This window comes from Prionailurus viverrinus, chromosome B3 (assembly GCF_022837055.1).
Source record: "Prionailurus viverrinus isolate Anna chromosome B3, UM_Priviv_1.0, whole genome shotgun sequence".
NCBI classification, from domain to species: domain Eukaryota; kingdom Metazoa; phylum Chordata; class Mammalia; order Carnivora; family Felidae; genus Prionailurus; species Prionailurus viverrinus.
The window spans coordinates 58,133,733-58,157,398 of NC_062566.1; the positions used below are offsets into that span (position 1 = coordinate 58,133,733).

Sequence of the window (23,666 nt, forward strand, 5' to 3'; positions counted from 1 at the left end):
CCAGAGCAGCTCCCCACGAGGGACCATCCTGTAACTGACACTCTGAGGCTGACCAGCCCTCCTCCTCCTGCTTCATTCCCAGCAGCCGTCTCTGCCAGGCCCTGGCAAATATCTGGTCAGCCCGGGGAGTGTGAGGGGGTAGGGCTGTTCAGGAAAGAGTCACTTAATTCTGGCCAAGAGAAGCTCTCCAAAGAGAAGGAAGTGTCCTGCTGAAGAGCCCCTGAAAGGTGTGAGGCCCTGGAGGCTGCTGAGGCTCCCTAGGGCTCTTCTGGTTGGTGAGGTGCCCTGGCAGGATTCCACGGACTGAGTCCCTTCGTCCCACTTGGCTTGGGGGCTGGGTCAGCCTCGCCCTGATACCTGGAGCTACACATCTGGCCCTCCCCCTTCCAGAGGTCCTGGTTGGCATATGGGGACAAATGAGACCTCAGCAAGTTACAAGGAGAGCTTGACATTTCTCTCCAAAGACCCTCTCCACTGAATCCTCCAGATGTGGGGAGTAAGTAGCAGTCTGGACCAAGGCTGAAACATCTGGCAGGGTTTAAAATCCACAGCTGGAGGGTGAGACCTCTCCATGCTGATGCAGGCAGACACTATCAGGCTCCAGTCTGGGGCTGCCCCCCTCCTGTCACCTCTGACAGGCTCTGTGCCCCAGTCCTGCCTTCCTGGGCCTCCCTCAGCTACTGTAGCCTGAAGTGTGGGTGCTGGGCCTGCGTAGCCAAACATCTGGCAGATCTGGCTGGCTGTTGGGCAGCACCACAGGGCTGCCATCCCCTGGTGCCCCACGGCCCTTCCAGGAGGAGCTGCTCTGGTGGGAGGCAGGCAGCGACGGGTCATATACGGTCTCCCTCAGTGCCAGCCATAGGGTGTCTCGCTTCTCATTCAGCTGGCCCCGCTCAGGTACCGTTTGCTCTGTTTCGTCCAGGTCCTCTGGGGAGGCACCCACAGAATCTGGCACTCGGGCACTGGGCTCAGAGGTGCTTAGGCAGGTCTCGTCAGAGACGCTGAGCCCCTCCAGGGTGCTAGCTGAGGAGCAGAGGCAATCCGGAGGCTCCACGGCCTTGGGCTTGGGAGGGTGGGCCGAGGCTTCTGGTGAGGCCTGCACGGGCTCAGCCTTCTGCCCTTGGGAGTCCTGCCTGGCTTGGGTTTTGGGGCTGGGGCCAGCCTGCTTATAGGGGGAGGAGGTCTGCAGGGCCGGGCACTGGCTGAAGACTGCCTGGTGGTCCAGGAACAGCTCCCTTGGGGAGGCAGGGGCCGGTGGGGGCCGGGGGCAGCAGGGGCCATCATGCAGCTGTAGATCCTCAGAGAGCACCGAGGGCCGGTGGGACAGTTTGCTAGTGGCTGTGCTGGTGTCAAAGCTGGGACTCCGGCGCCGTGCCAGGGGCTGTAGCTCGTATTGTTCCGAGCAGGATCCGGGTGCCTTTCCCACTGGCCCTGATCTTGGGCGGCCTGCCTTTTCCCCACTAGGCTCCCCATTCCCAGCATCCCATGGCAGGTGGGCACAAGGCCAGAGGATCTGCCCACAGTTCTTCTCTGGTCCAAAGAAACAGCACAGAGATTGGAAGAAGAAGCTGGCAAAGCCACAGCTGACGCACTTGACCATCATGAGGACAATGCCCAGCTTGCGATAGAGCAGCACCGTGGCAGGCAGCATGAGCACACCGGCCGCAAACAGGGCCGCGGCCCCCACAGCCGTGGCACAGCTGGTCTGGCGCAGCGAGAAGGCCACGCGGCTCAGGCGGTCGGGGTGTGGGCACAGGTGATAGGAGATGCAGTAGTTGACAGTGAAGTCTACTGAGAGGCCCACGGAAGCAGAGAGAAAGAGGGCTTCGGCAGTGTTGAGCTGCCATTCGAGTAGAACCAGGAGCCCCACGGTGAGCAGTACGGTGCCTGCCACCGCTGCCACGGAGAACAGGCTAAGCGGAACGTTCCAGGTGCCCAGCAGCAGTGTGGCAAACGCCAGCGCCAGAGCCAGGCCCAGCACCACAGCAGGTTCTGTGCTCAGGCTGTGTTGCAGGCTGTACAGCTCCAGATGGCTGGTAAACCAACCCCGGTGGAGGCCGGGAGGTGCTCTGCCCAGCTCCCCTGCCAGCCAGTGGCTGACTTCAGCATAGAAGTGGTGTGCTTGGCTGTAATCTGTACTGTACTGGAAGTTAGTCTGGAACTGCAGAACCAGGGCAGCCAAGCCGCCCTGGCTATTGAAGCGGGGTCCTAGGTCACGGGTGCTGTTGGGGCCTTGCTCCAGAGCCATCATCTTGAGGCAGTGCAGGAAAAGCTGGGGTGCCCAAGGGAAGCCTGAGTGGCCACAGCAGAGGCCAGGCCCCAGGCGGGCACAAGCAGGACTCTCCACCCAGCGCTGGAGGGCCTCCATGAAGCACAGCGTGGGCCAGCCCTCGGGCTGGACACCAAAGAAGCTCTGATTCCGAGCTTCGTGGCAGAGTGCCAGCAGCCAGCGCTGGGCCTCGGGACCGCTGGCAGAGAAGGCAGGGTCACTCACCAGGGAGCTGTTGCTGCGAGGGTCCAGCGGGTCGCCAGTGTCCACGGGCAGGATGCCCCACACCAAAACCACAGGCATGTGGCCGCCCTCGCCCTGAGGCAGCCGCTCAAACAGGAACTGCTGGCGGTACTCTGCGTCGAAACGCTCGAAGGGGTGGCTAGGCCGGAAGACCTGGCCGCGGGGCGGCGGCAGAGTGGGCAGCCGCAGACGGGGGCTAACGCCGGCGATGTAGGCGCCCCCTGCCGCCAGCGCGGCGAACCAGCAGATCCAGATGTAGCGGAACTTGATGACCCCACAGGGCAGCAGGCGCTGGAAGAGCAGGCGCGAGGTGCTGGCCGCCGCCCTCCGAAGGCCGCGGAGCCGCCGGTGCAGCGCCAGCGCCAGCCGCCGGGGCGCACTGCCGCCCCACGGGCCCTGCGCCCGGGACGCACAGCCGCGGGCCAGGTAGCGCTCGTGGAGCACGGCGGCAGAGGGCAGCCAGGCCAGCGTGAGCGCCAGGTGCGCCAGCACGGACGTGCCCATGTAGAGGGCGAAGCAGCGTACGGCCGGCAGACGGCTCAGGTAGCTGGCATAAAAGGCCGCGGCCGTGGTGAGGCCCGAGACCAGCAGCAGGTAGCCGAAATGGTGCATGGTGCGGCCCACGCGCTGTGCCAGCCCCCCGGAGGGCAGCTGGCTCTTGCTGAGGCGCCACAGGTCGAAGAAGATGAGGGTGTGGTTGGCGCAGACGCTGCTGAGCAGGACGAAGGCTGCCAGATTGACGAAGGGAAAGTAGGCCATGCGGAAGGCCACACGGTAAAGAAAGAAGGCAACCAGGAGGGAGCCCAGCACCCCCAGCAGCACCATGAGTGTGAGGAAGAGGGAGCGCAAGTAGAGGGCGATGCTGAGGAAGATGGCAGCCAGGGCCAGCAAGGGGTACACCGTGTCCTGGACCAGGTAGTGCCTCAGCAGCTCCTGCTTGAGGCCCAGGTCCATGCCAGTGATGGATGTGTAGTTGTCAGAGAGCCCCCAGGGGGTGGCTAGGCGGTCCAGGTAGATGCCCATCATAGAGGCACCCTTTGGAGTGGGCAGGAAGAGCAGGCTGTACTTGAGGGAGGGCACCTGGTAGTCAGCAGTCTGGGGGCTCAGGAAGTCCCTGTCCAGCAGAAAGTGGAGGAGTTGGTAGACGGCACTGCTCCGAGAGCACTTGGTGGGAACCTGGGCGCAGTGCGGGGGCTTGTCCTGCCCGGGGCCCAGACAAGAGGGCACCAGGGCACCGCGGTGGTAGTAGATGGCACAGGCCCGCAGAAGGGCCAGTGTTCGGGCTGCATCCGCTTGGGTCGTGTCCAGGCAGGAGGAGCGGTTGGAGAGCACGGCCACATAGTTGCCCAGGGACCAGCTGGGACAGCACTTGTTGGCTTCCGTCCGCTGGCACAGAGCCCCAAAGCGGGTATGGGAGCGGATCTGTACAGCACACACAGCGGGAGAGAGCTCAGGAGCAACGCAGGGGCCCAGGTTTCCCCAGCCCTATCCAAGGCCCCCTCACCTCCTTTCAGGCTATAGGGCAGAGGCAGAGAGGTATCTCCCCAGCCCAGTAGAAGTGGCTTGTCTCAGAGCTGCACTTGGCTCTAGACTACATCTTGACTCCATCAAAGAGGAGCCTCAGGGATGCTGCCTGAGGCCTCAGCCTGAGAGATCCTGCCCTGAGGACCCCTGCAGGTCACACACCCCAGCTCTTCACTGCCTGAGCCAGGAGTGCCAGTGGAGTGCCAGCCACAGAGGGGTCAAGGGTCCAGGGAACTGGAAGCAAATGATGGGAAAAGTGAGGCCAAAACATTCCAGGATCAGGGTCAGTGCCAAGCCTTAGCCCCCCACCTCTGTCCACAGGTCTGCTTAAACCCTCTTAGGGCCAGGGCTGTTTCTTTTACAGACCCCATGTCTCCTTTTCTCTCCCACCTGCTGTTGACACAACACATCACAACAGCTGGTGTAGTTTGGGAGGGCACTGGCCTGGGGAATCAGAGGCCCGGTTTTGTCACCAACTGGCTGTACTGTACGGCCTTGGGCCTGAGATCATGGTGACAACAGTAACATTTATTAAGAGATTTCTGGGGCGCCTGGGTGGCTCAGTCAGTTGGGCGGCCGACTTCGGCTCAGGTCATGATCTCGCGGTCCGTGGGTTCGAGCCCTGCGTCGGGCTCTGTGCTGACAGCTCAGAGCCTGGAGCCTGTTTCAGATTCTGTGTCTCCCTCTCTCTGACCCTCCCCCATTCATGCTCTGTCTCTCCCTGTCTCAAAAATAAATAAACGTTAAAGAAAAAAAAATTTTTTTAAAAAGAGATTTCTATTGCCAATCACTATGACAAATTCTATCTTGTTTAACTGTCACAACATCCCTATGAGACAAGTACCATTATTATCTCCATTTTATATATGCAAAGCCTGAGGCACTGAGAGGTTAAGAAACATGCCTGCAGTCACACAGCTAGGGAGTATTAGAACTGGCTTTGAATTTAGGCATCTGACTCCAGGGCGCATGTTAAGGCGTCTTTTGGTACTTTGAATTCACTTGTATGGAGTGCCTTGGGCTACTCAGTGGTGTTCACACTATTTTTAGCAGCAAATCTTTCTTCAGATGTTATGGTATATGGCTTTCCAGTTGGCATGGTTGGATTGGCACTGCTTGGGTTGATGGAGGCTGGGGGCCTTGGGCTGGGTCCTCCTCAACAGCTCTTGAAGCTTTTCTTCGGGACCTTTTGAAAATCCCCAGGCTCCACATAGTCTGTGTCTTGGCTCTTATAAAAAGTCGACTCTTCTTTCTCCACCCCGACCTGGAGCCTCTCAACAGGGTTGGAATAATTTTCTAAGCAGGGAATATTCTTCCCTAGTCCACCCTGGCAGTCCTGGCTCAGCTGTATTTCCTTGAGATCAGGTCCCTGATGTCCCTGCCCCACCCCCACACCCCCCAACCCCTGGCACCTCCCCAGTCTGCTCACCTGGTCCCGTTCCATGCGACACATGGAATGGATGGCGTGCAAGTTCCACAGGCTGCCCGCTGAGGTCGACATGAACACCAGCTGTGCATAGCTCTTCTCTGCAACACACCCCACCGCCCGCCCCTTCCAGAGCTCAGCTCTTTGGCATCAGGTCCTGGGCCCACCAGAGGGAAGATGCTTACCCAGGGCCATATGAGGTTCAGAGTCTCAGGAGTCTGAAACCTGTGCCAGGCTGCCTGATCCGGTGCTCCACCCCCACCCAGCTTGACTCTGTGTGGCTGGAGTACCCGAGACCTGCCTCAGCCTCCCAGCTGTAACCCAACTTCCTTGACTTGAACATGGCCAGCCAACTCCTTCCTTTTCTGTCTGCCCACATTTGTTCTCCTGAGCCCTCCTGTTCTAGTAGGTAGGAAGGGGACCACCATGAAAGGCAAGAACTGGCTAGGCTGCAGCTTACCAGGGGGACCACAAAAGAAGTCCTCCTGCCCTCTGTCTTCCAGGGGTTCCACCATCCTTCGAGGCCGGACCAAGCCCTCCTGGGTACTGCTCCAGGGTGTGGGGCTCAGAGTGGTGTGGGGGTTTGAGCTGAGGTAGAGAGAAAATCTATGCCAGGCACCATCAAGGGGTAGGGGCTCAGAGGAGGCCAGATACCACTCCCCAGGGGATCCCAGCAAGTCCCTCTGACCTGCATTTGGGGAGGTCACCCAATGCCCCCTCTCTTTCCCCCATTCGCTTCAACAGCGGAAAGGTGGGAACCCACTACCTGTTCAGCTCAAAGTCTGGGGAAAGAGAAAGCAGCTTCCTGGGGCCTGTGAGGGCTTGCAGTGCTCTCCAGACCACTAGCTTGCGCCCAATGTCTGTGTCTCGAGGCTCAAAACCCTGCAGGAAGGAAGACAGAGAAGATCAGGCAGGAGGAGGGGTGCTCCGTCTGGCTCTTCTTGGCTCTGCCCCTTTGCATCCCTGGAGCAGAGAGGGCCAGTCCACCTGTCTGGATTGTTGGATGAGAGTATTGCCTCTGTACCATTTCCCCAACGTGCACTGCCACCCCACTCCAGCTGTGCTGTCCAACTTTCTGCCCCAGACAGAGCCGAGGTGGCCAGGCCTGGGGGCCCCTATCCCTTCCCCGTCCCGCCCTTTCTTACTAGCAAGGGCTTGGAGAAGTCGGGCAGTCGGTCCCCCAACAGTCCAGCCAGGGTGCAGAGGAGGATGACAGCCAGACACAGCAGCAGCATGGCCACCGGCCACTCGGCAATCAGCTGGGAATAGCTGGGAAAGAGGAAGAGAACCCACAGGAATTGGTGTTGGGTAAGGCAGCAGAGTGTGGTGAGCTTAGGAGTCACCAAGAAGGGGTGGTGGGGCCAAACTTGGCACCAGCCTAGTCACCCTTAGGGGGCCAGAGAAGGCCCAGGCCTACCTCTTTGGCATCTGGAAGGCCCGTTCCTGCCTGTGGAAGAGAAGAAAAGATACTTGCTTGTCAGAGCCCTCTTGCAGGGTGGGAGGTAGAGGAAGATGGTACTAACCCTTACAGGCTGTTCTACTCCCAAGCTCCAACCCTTACTTCCTCCTCCATCCAGGCTGCCTCCTCCATCAGAGGCAGGAGACATCCTGGGCTGCCTCCTAATGAAGGAGTCCTGAGCCCCAGGGGCTCACTCCATTTTGAAGCCTTGCCCCACCTTCCAGTGGCAGCTTGCAGGCTGCTGAACCCCTCCTTACCTGACACTGACCACATGGTGCTGCACGGATGGTGGCTTCCAGGCCCCATCTCGCTGTGAGGGGGCTGGAGAAGGGCTGAGGCTAGAGCCATGGGAGCATAGAGCTGCCCGGTCCCCAAGCCCTGGCAGGGAACTGTCCCCCCGGTATTCCTGTGGTGCCTTGGGATAGGTGAAGTGTGCAGGGGCCAAGGGGCTGGACGGGCCCCCAGGCTGGAGGGTGGAAGTCGCTGGTGGGGGTCCTGAAGAACTGGAAGGTTCCTCAAGGGGGCAGCTGTGGAGAGAGCAGCTCTTCTCTGGGCTTGCCTCAGGGGCCACAGCCTTGCTTTGGGACCTGTTGAGAGAGGAGACAAGGGTGATGGGGGCGGGGGTCATCCCATGCCCCATCATTGTTCAGGAGTGGGAGGCAAGGAGCTGGGGGCTTGGGGTTGTTCTATTACTAGTCCTGGGGGAGAGGTGAGGAGGGTGCAGGCTACTCCCCAGCCTACCTCTTGGGTCTGCTATCTCATTCACTCATCTGTCCACACGCTCAAAAAACGTTATTGGCAGAGCCTGCCACATGCTGAACACCGTGCGTTTACGTATATGGTGTCCTGTATTCCTCACAAAAACCCTACAGGGGAGATACTTTCCTTGTTTTAGGAAATTGAAAATTTAGATTTGAAAATAGGTTCAGTGAGCCATGAAGCACTGGGCCTTAAATCCAGGTCTGACTTACAGTCCTGTGCTCTTCCAGCTGCAGTCATCTGTTCATTCTCTTGTCGGACATTTATTGAGCACCTGCTGCAATCTTGGTCCCACCTTAGAGCCTGTGAACTTTCTCCTCCTTCAGCTTGGGGTGCTCCTCCCCCAGATAACTGCATGGCTCATAGCCCCTCTTTAGTCTCTGTTCAACTATTACCCTCTTAGAGAAGCCTTCCCTGACCACCCTTTCTAAATAATCACCTGTCAGCTCTCTATCCCCTTACACTGCTTTGTATTTCTTCACAGCATTTGCCCCAACCAGACCTTATAGTGTTGTCGTGTTTATTGCCTGACTCGCAAATGGAATGTGAGCTCCAGGAGAGCAGGGTCTGGTGCATTTGTTCATCTCTGCAGCCCTCGTGCCTTGAAGAGTGACTTGCACTCAGAAGGTGCCCAGGGAATATTTGCTGAATAACTACTGAGCACTAGATAGGCTGCTAATAGTGGTCCTGGGATGAATAGGGCCTTTGGCCTCTAGGCACTCATGGTAGGCAGGAGATGTTGACAACAGTCCAACATGTTGGGTGCTGTGAGAGAGGAAGTCAGAGGGCTGAAGGAGCCCAGAGGAAGGCCCAGCTTTGATAGGGGTGTGAGGTTTAGGGTATGCCAAACCTCAGGGAAGGTTTGGCAGAGGCAAGTGCTGCCCTTCCACCAGCCTTGGGCCATGGGGCAGAAGGTTTGCTTTGTAAGAGTGTGCACAGTTGGGAGAGGGAGTTGGGACCCCCAAGGAACTTGCTAAGGAAGAATCGGCAATAGATTCTTCTTTCCAAATTACTCATGAGAGCAGCTCTTGGTGCATGGATGCAGCCCCACTCCTTGGGTGCAGGGGGAGGTGGAGTCCCACCCAGTGGCAGGATTGCCAGACCTAAGACGAGAGAAGATGTCCACAGAACAGAGTAGCTGAGGGCTATGGAGGGTTTCCAGAGGGGCTTCGGACTGGGAAGCCCTGGCAGAGTTCTGTCTTCTCTCCCCATTCACCTGACTCACCTGGCTGGCCAGAACTTGTGTAGTTGTGTCGTTTACGCTGAGCCAACCCTGGCTTCCGGCCCTGCCTGCTGCACTGCTGAAAGGGTTATATGCCAGAGTCCCAGCCATGGTGGCAAGTAGACATTGCCCAGGGATGCTGGGTTCTGCCCAGAGACCAAGTAGAGGAAGTGGATAGAATAGGTAAGCTCTTCCTCCTCCACCCAGAAGGACGACTGGCTGGCATAGCAGTCTGGGAAAGGATGAGCCCCATGCTGAGAGCAAAATGGGGGAGCACTGGAGGTGGGCTCCTGGCTCCATCATCCTTTAGCTCTGGGGCCTTGGGAAAGACACAATTCTTGGAGTGCTGGCATCCTTGCCTATTGAGTGAGAGTATGTTGATAATGCCCCCTCTCCGTTGGGTGTGGGAATTAACAGATACAACATACGTGAGGTGCCTGCCATGGAGCCTGGCATGTGGAAGATACATTTGCTTTCCTGCCCCTTCCCACACTCAGTTCTTCAGGAAGCATATAATTTAAGAAGTATGTTTATATTTACAATTTGACCTCTTTAGGCACCTCAGATAATGTATCTCCATTTTAGAACTTCTCGCACCTTGAGAATCTCATTACATATATAATTATAAATATTTTCCTTTTTGTTATCTAAAAGCTACGTCAGAATTTGATCTTATGGTTTAAATCACTGATACTTATTGGGGCACCTGGGTGGCTCAGTCCATTAAGTGTCCGACTCTTGACTTCGGCTTGGGTCATGATCTCGCAGTTCGTGGGTTTGAGCCTGCATTAGGCTCTGCACTGACAGTGTGGAGCCTGCTTGGGATTCTCTCTCTCCCCCACCCTCTCTCTCTCTGCCCTCCCCCACTGGATCTCTCCTTCTCTCTCTCTCTCTCCCCCCCAAAAAATAAATAAATAAACTTTAAAAAATCACTGATACTTATTTTTAAACTAACTCAACCTTTAGAAAAATAGGTATTTGACCAAAGATGTTCTAAAAGAAGACCTCAGATGACCCATAGAATTAATATAGCAGCCAGCGTCCTGGCAGATAAAAGACCTTATTGACCCCTCCCCATGGGCCAAAGGGAGGCTGGATAAAGCTGGATAAATGGCCAGGTTTATGTGCATAAGTATGGACATGTACTTCTTTAAGGTGTTTTTTTTTTTTTTCCTGCAGGTCTTTTTTTAGCACCTACCACATGCTGGGCACTGTTTTCGGTCTGGGTTAAATCCTGAAGGCATGAATATGACCCATTAGTCTTGGTCTCCCTCTTTATTTATTATTATTTTTTTAAGATTGTATTTTTTAAAGTAATCTCTATACTCAATGTGGGGCTCGAACTCACAATTCCAAGATAAGAGTTGCATGCTCCACTGACTGAGCCAGCTCCCTGGTCACCCTCTTTACATCAAAGCCTGCCTTCCAGGGGTCGGTGGTGGGGGGGCAGCCAGGGGGCCTTTCCAGCTGCCCATGGCCTTAGAGCACTCACTGAGCACTGGGCTTTCCCTAGGAGCCAGGCACTTCCACTTGGAGTGTCTGGTTTTGTTTTGTTTTGTTTTTTCTTCAAGAAGGGAAGCACTTTGGAGCTGCTGGAGGAGAAAGGAAACACTCTCCCTTAACCAGTCTGCCAAAGCTCGTAAGCCTATATCGTTCTTTAGCTGGCTTTGTTCAAGGGGGGATTCCAGCCTCTACCATTGGTTTGCTTCTACAGGGGTCTCCCTGGCCCCAGCCCCTTCTTTTACACCCCCCTTATCCCTATCCAAGGGCCTAAGATCAGCTGGTTCTAAATCTCATCTTTCTTGACAGTGCCCATCATTGTCAGTGTGGCAAAATTTGAAACCCTCCACATTCCAGACTCAACCCTCCCAAGAAGAAGAGCCTAACTCTTTTGAGAAAAAAAGATTTCTCCTGCCAGCTCCTGCTGCCCTCTGTTCCCAGGATACCTAGTGATAATACAAGTTAAACATCCCAGGCCTTGCCTCCCCAGGCAGCTTTTATTCTTACCCCCTCAGTTCCATCGCTCTGATGAGGGTGAGAAACTTCCTAGGCTGGCCTGCAACCCAAGTGACTGGGGCAGGCAGGCAGGGGGATGGAAAGTGGTGACACAGGCTTCATCAAGAGGCCAAGGCTAAAGCAGCCATGGCCTGGCTGACAGGGCCCCAGACACAGAGCCCCCACACGGAAGACTCATAGGAGATAAATGTACATGTGCATCAACAGCACCCCCAGGTCCACAGACACATAGCCATATGGACATCCATGTGATCCCGCAGACAGGCCTAGACAGATGAGGGAGCAATTCATGCCACTAGGAAAATAAAAAGGTAATTAAAAAAAGAAACAGAGAATGAACTATTTCAAATTGCTCTGTAGTTAATGCATTAGTAAAGGACTGTGTGTGCTTACACACGTGCAGTTTTATTCACTGTGTATCTAACCCTAGAGTAGTCCTTAGCTCAGCAGGAACATATTTGTGTTTCTTGAATTGAACTGTGTCCCTTCACCTGCTTGGTGCCCAGGGTCTCTGGGGAAGTACAGAGAGAGGCCAGAGGTCCCAGGGAGTTGCTGAAGGAGAGCAAGTGGTTCCTGTGCCCAAGAATGATCCTCATGTGCAGGGAAAGTGATTAGACTAGATAGGGTTTATCCTTGGTAAAAGAAATATCCAAGGCAGCAAATGACTCTCCAGCCCCTTCTAGGAATGCTCCTGGTCCCAGGCCCCTGCCCTGCTGTGTCCTGCTCCTGTCATGTCCGTCCCTAGCTCCTTGGTCAGGCCATAGTCCCAGGTACCCCCCTGGTCCAGGGAACACATCCATCTTATTTCACCTCCTTGAAGAAAGCTCTGTGCCTTTCGGCGTGAAAAGTGGCTAAATCTATCCAGGCTGATGTGTTGACAATAGAGGGAAGAGAACATTTTTCTCCACTTGTGGGGCCTCCTCTTTGCTCTGAGGTACAGAATGTACATTTTAACTGGTGCAGTGTAGACATATGTCCATCTCTGTTTTTTGCCCCCAAATAATACCTCTTATTTCAGTCCAGGCAAGAGAGAGACAGGCAGTATCATGTCAGGGGAGGAATTCTGAGGGTGGCAGACCAGGCAGGGCACAGAAATTGCGCCATATTGCTACCTGGCTGGGCTGTTCCCTCACACATATGGTGGAGGAAGGTGGAGGAGAGGCACCAAGATCTGGGTCCTCAGAGAGAAGGTGTTCCTCTTGTCCCACCGGCCTAGGGCTCCTTCAGGGATAGTACTGACCGCGGCCTGAGCCTTAGAGCCTGCCCACCCTAGCGCCTCCAGGGCCTGTCGGCGGCTGCCACACGCGGGCACTCAAGCCCACATGTGCGCAGCCGGCCATGCAGGGCAGACTGGAGACTGACGGTGATGTACAAAGACAGTCCTTGGCGTGGCGGCGAGTGTCTGCTCTCCCCAGGACACACACCTTGGGGATCCTCCTGTCTACCCTGCACGCGCACCTTCGAGTACAGTGACATGCTGGAACCCAGACTGCGGGCTGCGGGCTTGGAGCTTACTGAGAAGATGCGGGGGCAGGGCCTAGACGGAGGGGCTCGGAGGGCTGGAGGGGCGGAGGAACCCCCGGCCTTAGAGGTAAGGTAGGAACAGTGGGTGGGGCAGGTATTGGGCAATGAGGGCGACGGGGACTGACAGAAGGGGGTATCAGGGACGGAGAAAATTGACCCGGCAGAATGAGGGCGTGGCCAGGGGGCCGGTAGCTCGGGGCGGTGGAAGGGGTTCTGGGAGGGGCTGGGGAATGAATGAGGGAGACATATGGCGGCTACAGGGATACCTGGGGCGGGGGTGCTGGGAAGGTCTGCGAGCCTGGTCTGCGGAGCGGTCCGCCCTACCTGTCCGGGGAGCTGCCGTCTGGGGCCAAGGGTTCCTCCTTGGGCTGCTGCTCCTCTTCCGGACCCGGGCCGGGAGCCGGACCGCTGCTGCTGCTGCCGCTATCAGCGTCCATGCCCGTGGGCGGCGCCGCTGTCCGGGAGCTGGTGCTGAAGCGGCGGCGGTGGCGGGCTCCCGCGCATGCGTCGGCGCCAGGCGGACCGATCGGTGGGCGGGGCCGACAAGAGCCCAGCCAATGGGCGCGGCACCGGGGGTGGGGACAGAGGCTTCTCCCCGCGCGGCTGCCTGGCGCTGGAGGCTTTGCAGTCTTTTAAGACTCCGGGACTGGTAGTGGTGGCCCCCTCTACCCAGGCCAAGTCTGAGAGCTGCTGTTAGAGGGGCCCAGCTGTCTGGCTGTAGCCTGCACTTTGGCCTTTCCCAGGGGGACATCGGTCTTCCCGTAAGGGACCAGGAAGCGCGACTTCACGCACCGTGCAGAGAGCCTCACAACTTGACACGCACTCTTACAGCCGGAAAGAGGGAGAAGCTTCCACACCCGCACTTCACTGTGCAGCAAGCCGAAGGATTGAGAGGTCTGGAGGTTTAAGTTCCACATTTCTCTCGGCTTTGCTCAGCAACCACCCCCTCCTCCCCAATGGGATTAGCACTATTCAAGTTGGGTCTTTCTTCACGTTTCTCTGGACCTGGACCTGAGTTTGCACCCCTCAGGCGTGGAGCCCGGCTTCTGTTATTCAAGTGCTGAGTGTGGGGTGTGGGAAGAGGGAGAAGAGAGAGAATTCGCAGCCCTTTTTCTTATAATCACCCCCTTTCCGGCCTGGAAGGTACTCAACAGCCACTCACTTTAGGACACTTGCTGCCTCTACCATCAGGGAATGACTGTCAGGGAGGGGACGCATGATGGGCCTGGGACAGGCCTGGGTAGAGGGCTAGTAATAGATATGGGTGGTGTGAGAGGTCTGGGAGTTGGGGATGGGAGGGAGTCCCAGATGTGGGATTTGGATGGACAGAAAGTGTTTCACAGCAAGCAGGCTGGCTGTATATGCAGGGAGGTGCCGTGGCTGAGGAATGGGCCTTGGGAGAGAGTCAGAACCTACCAGCATTTAGAATATAGATGTCCCTAAGTTATGTGCAAATGCCACTCTATGCAAGGCATAGGTCACTAGCAGATGGAGTGGGAGAACCTAGAGGTATATGTAGAAGTGGTGGGCCTGCCTTGAATAGCTTACAGTTTGGCTGGAGATATAAAAAGCCAGATTAGGGGCGCCTGGGTGGCGCAGTCGGTTAAGCGTCCGACTTCAGCCAGGTCACGATCTCGCGGTCTGTGGGTTCGAGCCCCGCGTCGGGCTCTGGGCTGATGGCTCGGAGCCTGGAGCCTGTTTCCGATTCTGTCTCCCTCTCTCTCTGCCCCTCGCCCGTTCATGCTCTGTCTCTCTCTGTCCCAAAAATAAATAAACGTTGAAAAAAAAAAAAAGCCAGATCATAAGTTGGTGCTAAGTGGGTAGGGTGTGGTCAGGCCCATGTGATGGTATAAGCTGCACAGAAGGGGACAGTGTACAACGAGGACCTCTCTCTTCTTAATGGGCTTTAGGGAAGGCTTCATGTTGGTGCTGGAGTTTCACCTGGCTGAGAGGGAAGGTATTCTTTTTTTTTTTTTTTTTTTTTTTTTTTTAAATTTTTTTTTTCAACGTTTATTTATTTTTGGGACAGAGAGAGACAGAGCATGAACGGGGGAGGGGCAGAGAGAGAGGGAGACACAGAATCTGAAACAGGCTCCAGGCTCCGAGCCATCAGCCCAGAGCCTGACGCGGGGCTCGAACTCACGGAGCGCGAGATCGTGACCTGGCTGAAGTCGGATGCTTAACCGACTGCGCCACCCAGGCGCCCCGAGAGGGAAGGTATTCTTGAACTGGGAGTGGGAAGGGGTGGTGGTGATGAAATAAAGGTAAAGTTAAGGAGGCTGGAGAGTTCAGAGAATGGTGAGAAATACATCTGGACAGTAAGGATCTTTTGAGGGCTTTTGATCTGTACAGTGAGACATCTAGATGGAACCTTGGAAGGTCCGTCAGGTCCAGGTCAGTGTATATGATGGGGTTAAATGATGAGGACACAGTTGAGACTGTTTGATGGGAGAGGGCCAGAGTGAAAAGGAAAGGAGGGGTGGACTTATACAAGCATAGGCTATGGGCACCATGGGAGCCAAGCTTCTGAGAGTGCCTGGCTGGGTGCTCATTTGTATAACTAGAGGCCACCAGGCCACTTGGGTACCAAGTTGGATATGAAGGAAGACAGACTCTTTAAGAGTAAAACATGGCTTCTGGGAGGCTGTTTATTAGAAAGAGGAGATTCTGGTTCAGGCTCCATGCCAGGTCAGCAGGGCAACCCACTCACACTCCCCATTCTTGTATCCTCTTTCTTCTGCTTCCTTAGTGAGGTGGACCAGGTTGGGGCCCACAGGGCCCTGGGGGGTGGCTTCCCCCCGGACAGTGCCCTGGGTCATGACCAGGGCGGTGCCCACAGGGCCCTGGGGGGTGGCTTCCCCCAGGACAGTGCCCAGGACCATGGCCAGAGGGGTGCCTTTCCCCACAACAGGGCCCAGGGCCATGGCCACCACCATGGCAGTGCCCCTGTGGAAAGCCAAATGAACAATGTTAGAATCAGAGGTCAGTGCCAGTCTTTCCCAAGATCAACTTCCCTCTTCCCCGCCCTTCCCTTCATCCTCTGTTGTAGAGAACTCTGGGTTCCTGGGCACTAGCAGGGGATCGTGGTGGAGGGCTGGAAGGCAGGGACCGCAAGGGATGAAGCCAGAGCACTAAGCAGACAAAAGCAGAGGAACCTAGATTCAGTCGTTTCTATTCCTTGAGTCAAGATAGGACTCCCACTCCCTGGACCTTGCTTTCTTTCATCTGTATGTAAGAAGCAGAATTATCTCATCTTCTCCCTTCTCTCACCCAGGAACCCTTACAGAGTGATTAGAGATTTTGCCAGGCTAGGAACTGCAGGATGACTACTGACAAGTAAGGGTGGGGCTATAAAGGAGCTTACACTGAGGGCCAGGGACAAAGAGGCAACAAAAGGCAGGGTTAGGGGAGATGCAGGATTTGAGGAGGAAGACAAGGGTAGCTGTCTGGAGGGTGGGAGGGTGGGAGGAGACCAAAAGTGGGGGGTAGCAAAGTGAGGGTGTACACGTTCTCTATGTAAGTACAGTGTGTGTGTGTCTATGTGTAGGTACAATGGTGTGTTCTCCGTTTACGTGCAAATAGTTATATCTGTGTACATGTGCATGGGTGGGTACATACACATGCCTGCCGTGCACACAGATACGTGCATATGGGTGCATGTGCATGGTTGTGTGTGCATGACAGTGGGTGCGCGTGTGAGCCCATGCCTGTCCCTGAGTAGGTGCCAGACTCAAGAAACCAGGAAGAATAAAAATAGTAAAATCAAGGCTTTATTGCCTCAGCCAGAAGAGGCCAGAAAGAGTGTGACTTAACTTTCTGTCTTTGCTGGAACCACTCCTGAGGCTCCAGGGCCAGAGGAGTTTCTTTGCCTCTTGCCACAGGCCCAGGGAAGAGAAGAGAGACACCAACCACCTTGCTTCTGGTGCTGGAGCACTGGGGGGCCTGGAGCCCTGAGGGGGTAGGGGTGGGGCTCTGCCCCTATCCCTAATCTGCTTCTTTCTCCGAGGCCCAAATAAAGGCTTGGCACGGGCGAGGAAGATGCAGGCTCCAGGGCCAGGGGCCTTCCTGTGACCATGTTAGAGCAGCCCCTTCCTCCTCCAGGCTCAGCGATGCCTGGAAACAGCCACTTCCCACCCCGCCTGCCTTCCCTTCTATGGCTCTCCTTGCAGTGGGGCCAGTTCCAGGCCTAGGAGCCGGGTCCGCTGGTGGTAGCCAGTGGAGGGTGGGGGGTGGGCAGCCTCTCTTCTCTGGCAGAGGCAGGTCATTGGGGCCCTGCAGTGTGGTTGGGGTTTGGGAGCAAGCCAGCCACCCAGGGAGGCTGTGGGGGTAGTCAGGAAAGCAGAGAAACATGGAACAGGCGGGGAAGCAGCAGGAGAGAGGCTGAGATGGGGAGGGGATGTGAGGAAGCAGGAGAGACAGATGGGAAAACAGGAGAGGAGCCGAGGAGAAGGCTGCAGCCGGCAGGGGGTGGAGGAACACCGCAGTGCCCCTGCCTGCTTGCCAGCGGGGCTGATGGCCGAGCCTGCTCCCTACTCTTCATTTCAGGAAGGTCATGGTTGTCCCCTGAAGGTCTAGGAAGGGGGCTGGAGGTCTGGAGGACATAGCAGCGGGGAGGAGAAAGGGGAGACAGCTGGAGAGATTTCCTACCTTCGGACCTGTGGGAGAGGAAAGGAGAAAAAGCAGCGGCTTTGGTCATTTGGTTCTGCAGTGAGATACCTGTCCTTTCCCTGGTGCTGATGTTGTGGTCACCACCCCCCAGCCCCAAAAAGGCTCCTCAGGCTTGGTCACTTGCCTGACCATCCCTCCTTCTCTCAACAACAGATACAGATATATTGAAAATCAGAACAAAGCACAGTTGTGTGTCCCCGTTTGCTCGAGAGCTGGCCGAGTCCTCCAGCGGATGGTGAAGTCAGGAAGTGTGTGTTCTTAGCCCCAGTCTGTCAGCTGTCTGCCCTCTCAACCCGGGCCAAATTCCACGACACTAAGGGAGGCACTCCACAATGACAAATCCTGAATTTTCTGCTTCCACCTCCCAACAGGACCTACCTTGTCTCCCCATCCATCCCCTCTCCCAAATCCTATTTTCCCCAACCGAGTCTCCACTCAGACCCTTGGTTGTTGGTGTATTCCTGTTTTGACCTTCTGGTCCCAGCTCTTAGCCTTTGCTCATGTCTCCTCCCACTTGGAAATCCTTCTTGCTTGATTTTCTGTGCCTTCCTGTGGGAAGTATGCTAATACTGGGCCATCCTGACCCTGCCCTGTATGCCCACTTTGGGTCCAGAGGGCTCATTCTGCAGTGACCAAACTGAGGGGTCCTGAGTGTTCTGAAGTGCTCCATTGGTGGGAATCATCTGCTCCATGAGATTTCTATTTCTTAGGGCCAGGATAGTCTTTTGTTCCTTTTGAGAAGAGCCAAGGGCACAGCTGCCATGAGCTGAGTTCTTGGCTCCAGACCCTCCATATCTCCACAAACTCAGCCTGAGCATGATCTCTAATTTCCCTGGGCCTTGTGTGTACAACGGGAAAAGCACCTGTCTGTTTTACCCCTGAGGTTCAAGATCTAGTGAGATGAAGGATGTAGGAGCATGTTTCTTAAACTGTGAAGTATTCTACAAAATATAAGAAATTGTTTTCATTTTGGAACCCTCCACCACTTTCATGCAAACACACATTCTTGGCATGCAGTAGATATGGTTGACTGATGGCCTCTGCCTTCACCACTCTCCTTCCTTCTTCACCCCACAGCCTCCCAGCCACTTACCTGGCTCCATCCTTATACAGCAAGCACAGGGAGTGACAAAAGGAACACCTGTGATTCAACAAGTCAAGTTTAGTTTGCTGTAATCCAAATCTCAGTCACTCCTTCTTCCCTCCCAGGAATGTATACACACAACCCTTTCAAAGGATAAAACTGTTTCCCGCTGACTTAGCTTCGTACCCACTATGGAGTTGGGCACTGAGTAGGTGCCAGGCATTGGTGTTGAATGGACCCAACGGGTTCAGTCACATGGTGGATAGACAGAGACATCAAAGTATCATGCACTGGTCCCTAAACCCCACACCCTCACATATGACCCCAGAACCACCCCCAGACTCACAATCCTGTATTAATTCGATTCTACTTTGTCGAGGTCAGTCATGTTATGCGTGTGTGTCTTCCACATGTCAGGCCATGGTACCCAGTCCCTATAGATTCTTGTCCCTGTATAGACACCTGGCATAAAGGTGGGAGAGGGAGGCTTGATGAGAGCAGTGTAGTCCCAGAGAAGAGCAGGATGGGGTTGTAGGGGCCTCTGGGGGATTCAGCACAAGGAAATGGAAAGCCTTCCAGGGCCCTAGCTGCTTGTTTCTACCTCCTCCCATCAGGGTTGGAAGTTAGTGGGAGGCTTGGGGTCTGAGCCAGTTAGCCATTCTCCAGCAAGTGCACTCTCATTGGGTGGAGCTGCTGATGTGCCCTGGTGCCTGGTTTCATCTTGCTTGGGCACACAGGTCACAATGGACAACCCCAGACTGGACCCTGTGCACACACAATACATTCATTTTTTTTCTGACCCACAAGTCAGACTATAGTATATGACAAAAGGACCAAATACCTAACACCAGGGCTCTCTGGTACTCATATAGTTGGTGAAAATGCAAACACAAATGTTCACACACACACACACACACACACACACATACATGCACCCCTAATTCAACAGCCCCAGCCCCTTGCACCTCTTGAGTCATCTGCTTTTGTTGGCTTCTACTTGTACCACCAATGTTCAGCAGATGTCAGCCTCTGAGCTATGCCCAAGGTTGTTCCTTACCCTTGATCCTCCCCTTGGTGAGTAATGAGTCTGGAAGCGATTCATGAGGTTGGGGTTAGGGAAGGGAGTGATAAGGACAACCTTAGGGCCAGTTAGGTTGGAAGAAGGAGAAAAGACAGGCCTTGGAGGAAACAAAACCAATCCTGTTAAAAAATGGGCAGCAGATCTGAATAGACATTTTTCCAAAGAAGACATACAGATGGTCAACGCATACGTGAAAAGGTGCCCAACGTCACTAATCATCAGGGAAATGCAACTCAAAACCACAATGAGCTATCACCTCACACCTGTCAGAAGGGCTATTACCAAAAAGATAAGAAATAACAAGTGTTGGCAAGAATGTGGAGAGAAGGAAACTGTCAGGTACTATTGGTGGGAATGTGAATTGGTGCAGCCAATGTGGAAAATAGTAGGGAGGTTCCTCAAAAAATTAAAAATAGAATTACCACAAGATCCAAAAATTTCACTTCTGGGTATTTATCCAAAGAAAATGAAGACACTAGCTGGGAAAGATATCTGCACCCCATGTTTGTAGCAGCATTATTTACAGTAGCCAGACACGGAAGCACCCTAAGTGTCCATAGATGGATAAAGAAAATGTACATGTGTAGTGTTATATTATTCTTCCATAAAAAAGAAAGAAATGCTGCCATTTGCAACAGGTTGGATGGACCTTAAGGGCGTTATGCTAAGTGAAATAAGTCCGAGAAAGACAAATACCATACGATCTCACTGATACGTGGAATCTAAAAAAAACAAAGGCCAAAACCAAAGCCAAAACTAAAAGTCCTCAAAAACCCCAGAGCTCATAGACACAGACAACTACCTGGTGGTTGGTGGCAGTCGGGTGGAGGGGGTGAGGGTGAGGGGAAGTGCAAAGTGGGTGCAGAGGGCCAAAAGGTACAAACTGTTGTACACCTGAAACTAATATAATGCTATGTCAATTAAACTTTGATTAGAGGGGCGCCTGGGTGGCTCAGTCGGTTAAGCGTCCGACTTCTGCTCGGGTCATGGTCTCGCGGTTTGTGAGTTGGAGCCCCGCGTCGGGCTCTGTGCTGACGGCTCAGAGCCTGGAGCCTACTTCAGATTCTGTGTCTCCCTCTCTCTGCCTCTCCCCAGCTCATGCTGTCTCTCAAAAATAAATAAATGTTAAAAAAAAAAAAAGAAAAGAAACTTCGATTAAGAAAAACAGGACAAGACTTGGACTTTCTCTCCCCGATTCAGGCCACGATGCTTGAAGGACAGGAGTTTGGTGTGTAAGTTCCTCTGAAAGGGAACAAATGCAATCCCTTCAGCCCTCAGTGAAACCCCTCTGCCTGGCATGACGGAGGCACGGGAGCTGGGCCTGCGGTGGCCGCAGGGCAGGTGGGCAGGCACGTATGCAGATACACCGACACACAGCACATAGACCCACATTGTGCTCATGAGAGACACAGACCTACACACACAGATGGACGACACCCACGCAGACAGAAACAGAGGCACAGATACCAACTGAGTACACATGCACACATCCTCAGAAAAAGCACGGCCACATAGACCCACAACACACTCTCACAGAGAGCCCCTCCTGTCCCCGGTCCACAGCCAGCAGATCCTTACCTGAGAGCATAGAGCAAGGAGCGGGAGTAAGTCTGAGGCTCCGTCTAACCTCAGGTGTATTTGTATAGGGTGGGGAGGCTGGACGGGCCGGGGACACTGGGAGGATCAGAGGCAGAGGGTGTGGAGGAATGAGGGAGGATGGGCTAATCTTAATCTGGGCAAAGAGCAGGTGGAAGCAGGATGTGTGAGTGTGGGTGTGCGTGTGTAGGTGGGGGGCAGGTGGGGAGGACGGAAACTTTACCCCATCAGTCTGGTAAGGAGATGCCATAGAACCAAGGAAAGTCCCAAACCTTGGCAGCCCTTGGGCTCACAATGCTGGCCCGAACTGACGCATGCTAACACTCCCGCCCCCAGCTAGATGAAAGGGCTCGGTCGGCCGTTTCAATCAAGGAGAACAAGAACCACGTGGAATCGGAAGTATGCAAGAGGAAGCAGGAGTTAAAACAGCCACTGTTGCCAGGCCTTCCTGTAAAGGGCCTGGATGAACGGGCTGCACCTGAACTGCATTAAAGTCATTTTTTCAAAAAGTTTATTTACTTTGGGTGCAGGGAGGGGCAGAGAGAGAGAATCCTAAGCACATTCCACAATGTCAGCGCGGACCCACAAACGGTGTGATCGTGACCTGGGCCGAAATCAAGAGTCAGATGCCTAATCGACTGAGCCACCCAGGCGCCCCTAAATTCACCTTTTGAAAAAAATTTTCTTTCTTTATTTTGAAGAGAGAGAGTGAGAACGGGGGAGGGGGGAGAGAGAGAGAGAGAGAGAGGGAGAGAGGAAGAATCCCAAGCAGGCTCTGTGCTACCAGCTCAGACCTCACACAGGGCTCCATCTCACGAACCGTGAGACCCTGACCTGAGCTGAAATCGCTCAGCCGACTGAGCCATCTGGGCGCCCCATTAAAACTCATTTTTAAAAAGTAACATACCAAAGGGAAATGCAAACAGGTCCTCACGAAGGATTATACTTGAATGTTCACGGCAGCTTTGTAGTAGCTAAAAACTGGGGATTTCTCAAATGTCTGTCAATAGGCTGAATGGCTGAACAGACCGTGGTGCCCGCAGTGAATGGAATACCACTCAGCAGTCAAAAGGGACGAACTGCTGATACACGCCAAAACTCGCCTGCGTCTCAAAACCATTCCACTGAGTGCAGGACGTGGGACGTGAAGGATACACGGTGTGCAGTTCCGTCTAGAAAATTCTAAAATTTTGTAAAATTCTAGATAATGTGAACTAATGACAGCAGATCAGTGGTTGCCTGGGGACAGTGTGGTGGGAACTGGGGGGAGGTTAGGAGAAGCATTAGAAGGGACACTCGGATACTTGGTTTTGATGGGTGTGTTCATCATCTTGATTGTGGTGATGGTTTCATGGAGTGTACATGGGGCACATAACAAATCGCACAGTTTGTGCAGTTTATGGTACGTTGATTTGGTCTCTGTTAAAAGCTGTAAAAACAGAAGTAACATAACCACATCAGAAAATGATTTGAGACATGGAGAGAAGGAAAAAGTGATTCTCCTTTATTTCCATGGTGGAAAGGAAAGTATTTCTGTGTCAGGTTCTTTTACACTATCAGTGATCTCGTATCAGCTCTTGGAGAAAGGTGTTATTATTTCCCCCCCTCCCTCTTTTGTAGATTAAAAAAAAAGCCGGGACTCAGAGAGGTTAAGAAACTTGCCTGAGGTCACCCAGCCAGGGTGTAGTTAGTCCCAATCAGGACCACCCCATCTAGCGCCCGGGGCCTCTTCTCTCTACATTGTCTTTCCTTTCAGGAATGCTCTTCTGAAAATATCCGGCCTGCTCTGGTAACATTATGAGCAAAGGGCTTTGGTTCATGGGAAGGTGGGGTTCATGCACACAACTGTGCGCGTTCAGGGCTCCCGGGCACAGAGGGCAGCCAGAGTCCTGGGAAGTTTACAGAGGTGTGGTGCCTGCAGCGTCCCACCCTCCAGCCCACACTTCACCCCTGCGCTCAGCCTCGGCCACCCTGCAAGCCTTCCTCTTCTGGGAATCCTTCTTTTCCCTCTCGGGGACCCTGGTGGCATGACTTCCCCACCTCCACCCCCAGTCTTTGGCAGCAAACCGAAAGGAGAGGCCTGCATCCTCAGGGACCTCCAAAGGGACAGTGGGGCTGCAGGGCTGAGGAGGGCAGTGGGGGCCCAATGCCCTGGGCTCCAGTTTCCGTTCTCACCATCTCCGGAGTCAGGGTCTGAGCTCGGGATCCAGGTCCTACCGGCAGGTGGTAGGAGGCAAGGAGGCCTTGCTCGGGCAGAGGAGGTAGGCCTGTTTTGAAGGGGTGGACACAGAAGCTAGCACAGGCTGAGCGGTCTGGGGGGACAGGAGGCCTGCCGTAGGGGAGGATGTGTGTAGCAGTGGCGGACAAGGCAGAGCGAATTTACAGCAGAGGATGCTGTTTGTGGATTCTCCCCTTCCCAACCCTAAGATGTAGGTGAGCAGAACCTCAACTGTGGGTGTGTCCCCTCTGTCCTTGGGTACTGTGCCTTAGAGATAGTGACCGCCCACCAAGCGATTGGATGTACTGTCTGGCTGAGAGAGGTGGTCTTCCTTGCCAGAAAGTCACGAGTATAGAGGAAAGGACTCTGAGGAGCAAGAAGAGACCTTTCTGGGGGGAGCGTCTGGCCTTGAGGAGAGGAGAGGCCAAAGGGAGTCTCCCATAGTGGTAGAAGCTGTGGGTGGGGGGTCTTGGGGAGGGTGCTGACTGGCAATGAAGACAGGATGTCACTCTCTACGACCCTTCATGCCTGTCAGCAGAGCCAGCAAGGCACCGTGCTCCTGGGCTGCTCTGTAGGG

General features: G+C 54.6%; 1 protein-coding gene and 1 long non-coding RNA gene across 2 annotated transcripts; both read right to left on the reverse strand.

Annotated features, from left to right (window-relative positions):
* Positions 1-673: 673 nt before the first annotated feature.
* Positions 674-12,879, reverse strand: DISP2 (dispatched RND transporter family member 2). Its single transcript, XM_047861095.1, has 8 exons — positions 12,767-12,879; positions 7,179-7,508; positions 6,880-6,909; positions 6,608-6,731; positions 6,229-6,344; positions 5,923-6,050; positions 5,466-5,563; positions 674-3,934 (listed from the first exon to the last, which is right to left on the reverse strand). The coding sequence occupies exons 1-8, from the start codon at positions 12,877-12,879 to the stop codon at positions 674-676; spliced, it is 4,200 nt and encodes a 1,399-aa protein (XP_047717051.1).
* A 2,200-nt stretch (positions 12,880-15,079) lies between these two features.
* LOC125168627 (uncharacterized) lies at positions 15,080-20,970 on the reverse strand. The gene is made up of 4 exons (XR_007153227.1): positions 20,854-20,970; positions 18,204-18,251; positions 17,090-17,097; positions 15,080-15,388 (listed from the first exon to the last, which is right to left on the reverse strand). It is a non-coding gene; the product is annotated as an uncharacterized LOC125168627 (long non-coding RNA).
* Positions 20,971-23,666: the final 2,696 nt, after the last annotated feature.

Coding starts and splice junctions, on each gene's coding strand:
- DISP2 (XM_047861095.1), bottom strand. CDS start 12,879: ATGGACGCTGATAGCGGCAGCAGCAGCAGCGGTCCGGCTCCCGGCCCG. Junction 6,910..7,178: donor CACCATGTGGTCAGTGTCAG/GTAAGGAGGGGT, acceptor TCTCTTCCACAG/GCAGGAACGGGCCTTCCAGA. Junction 6,345..6,607: donor ACTTCTCCAAGCCCTTGCTA/GTAAGAAAGGGC, acceptor TCCTTCCTGCAG/GGTTTTGAGCCTCGAGACAC.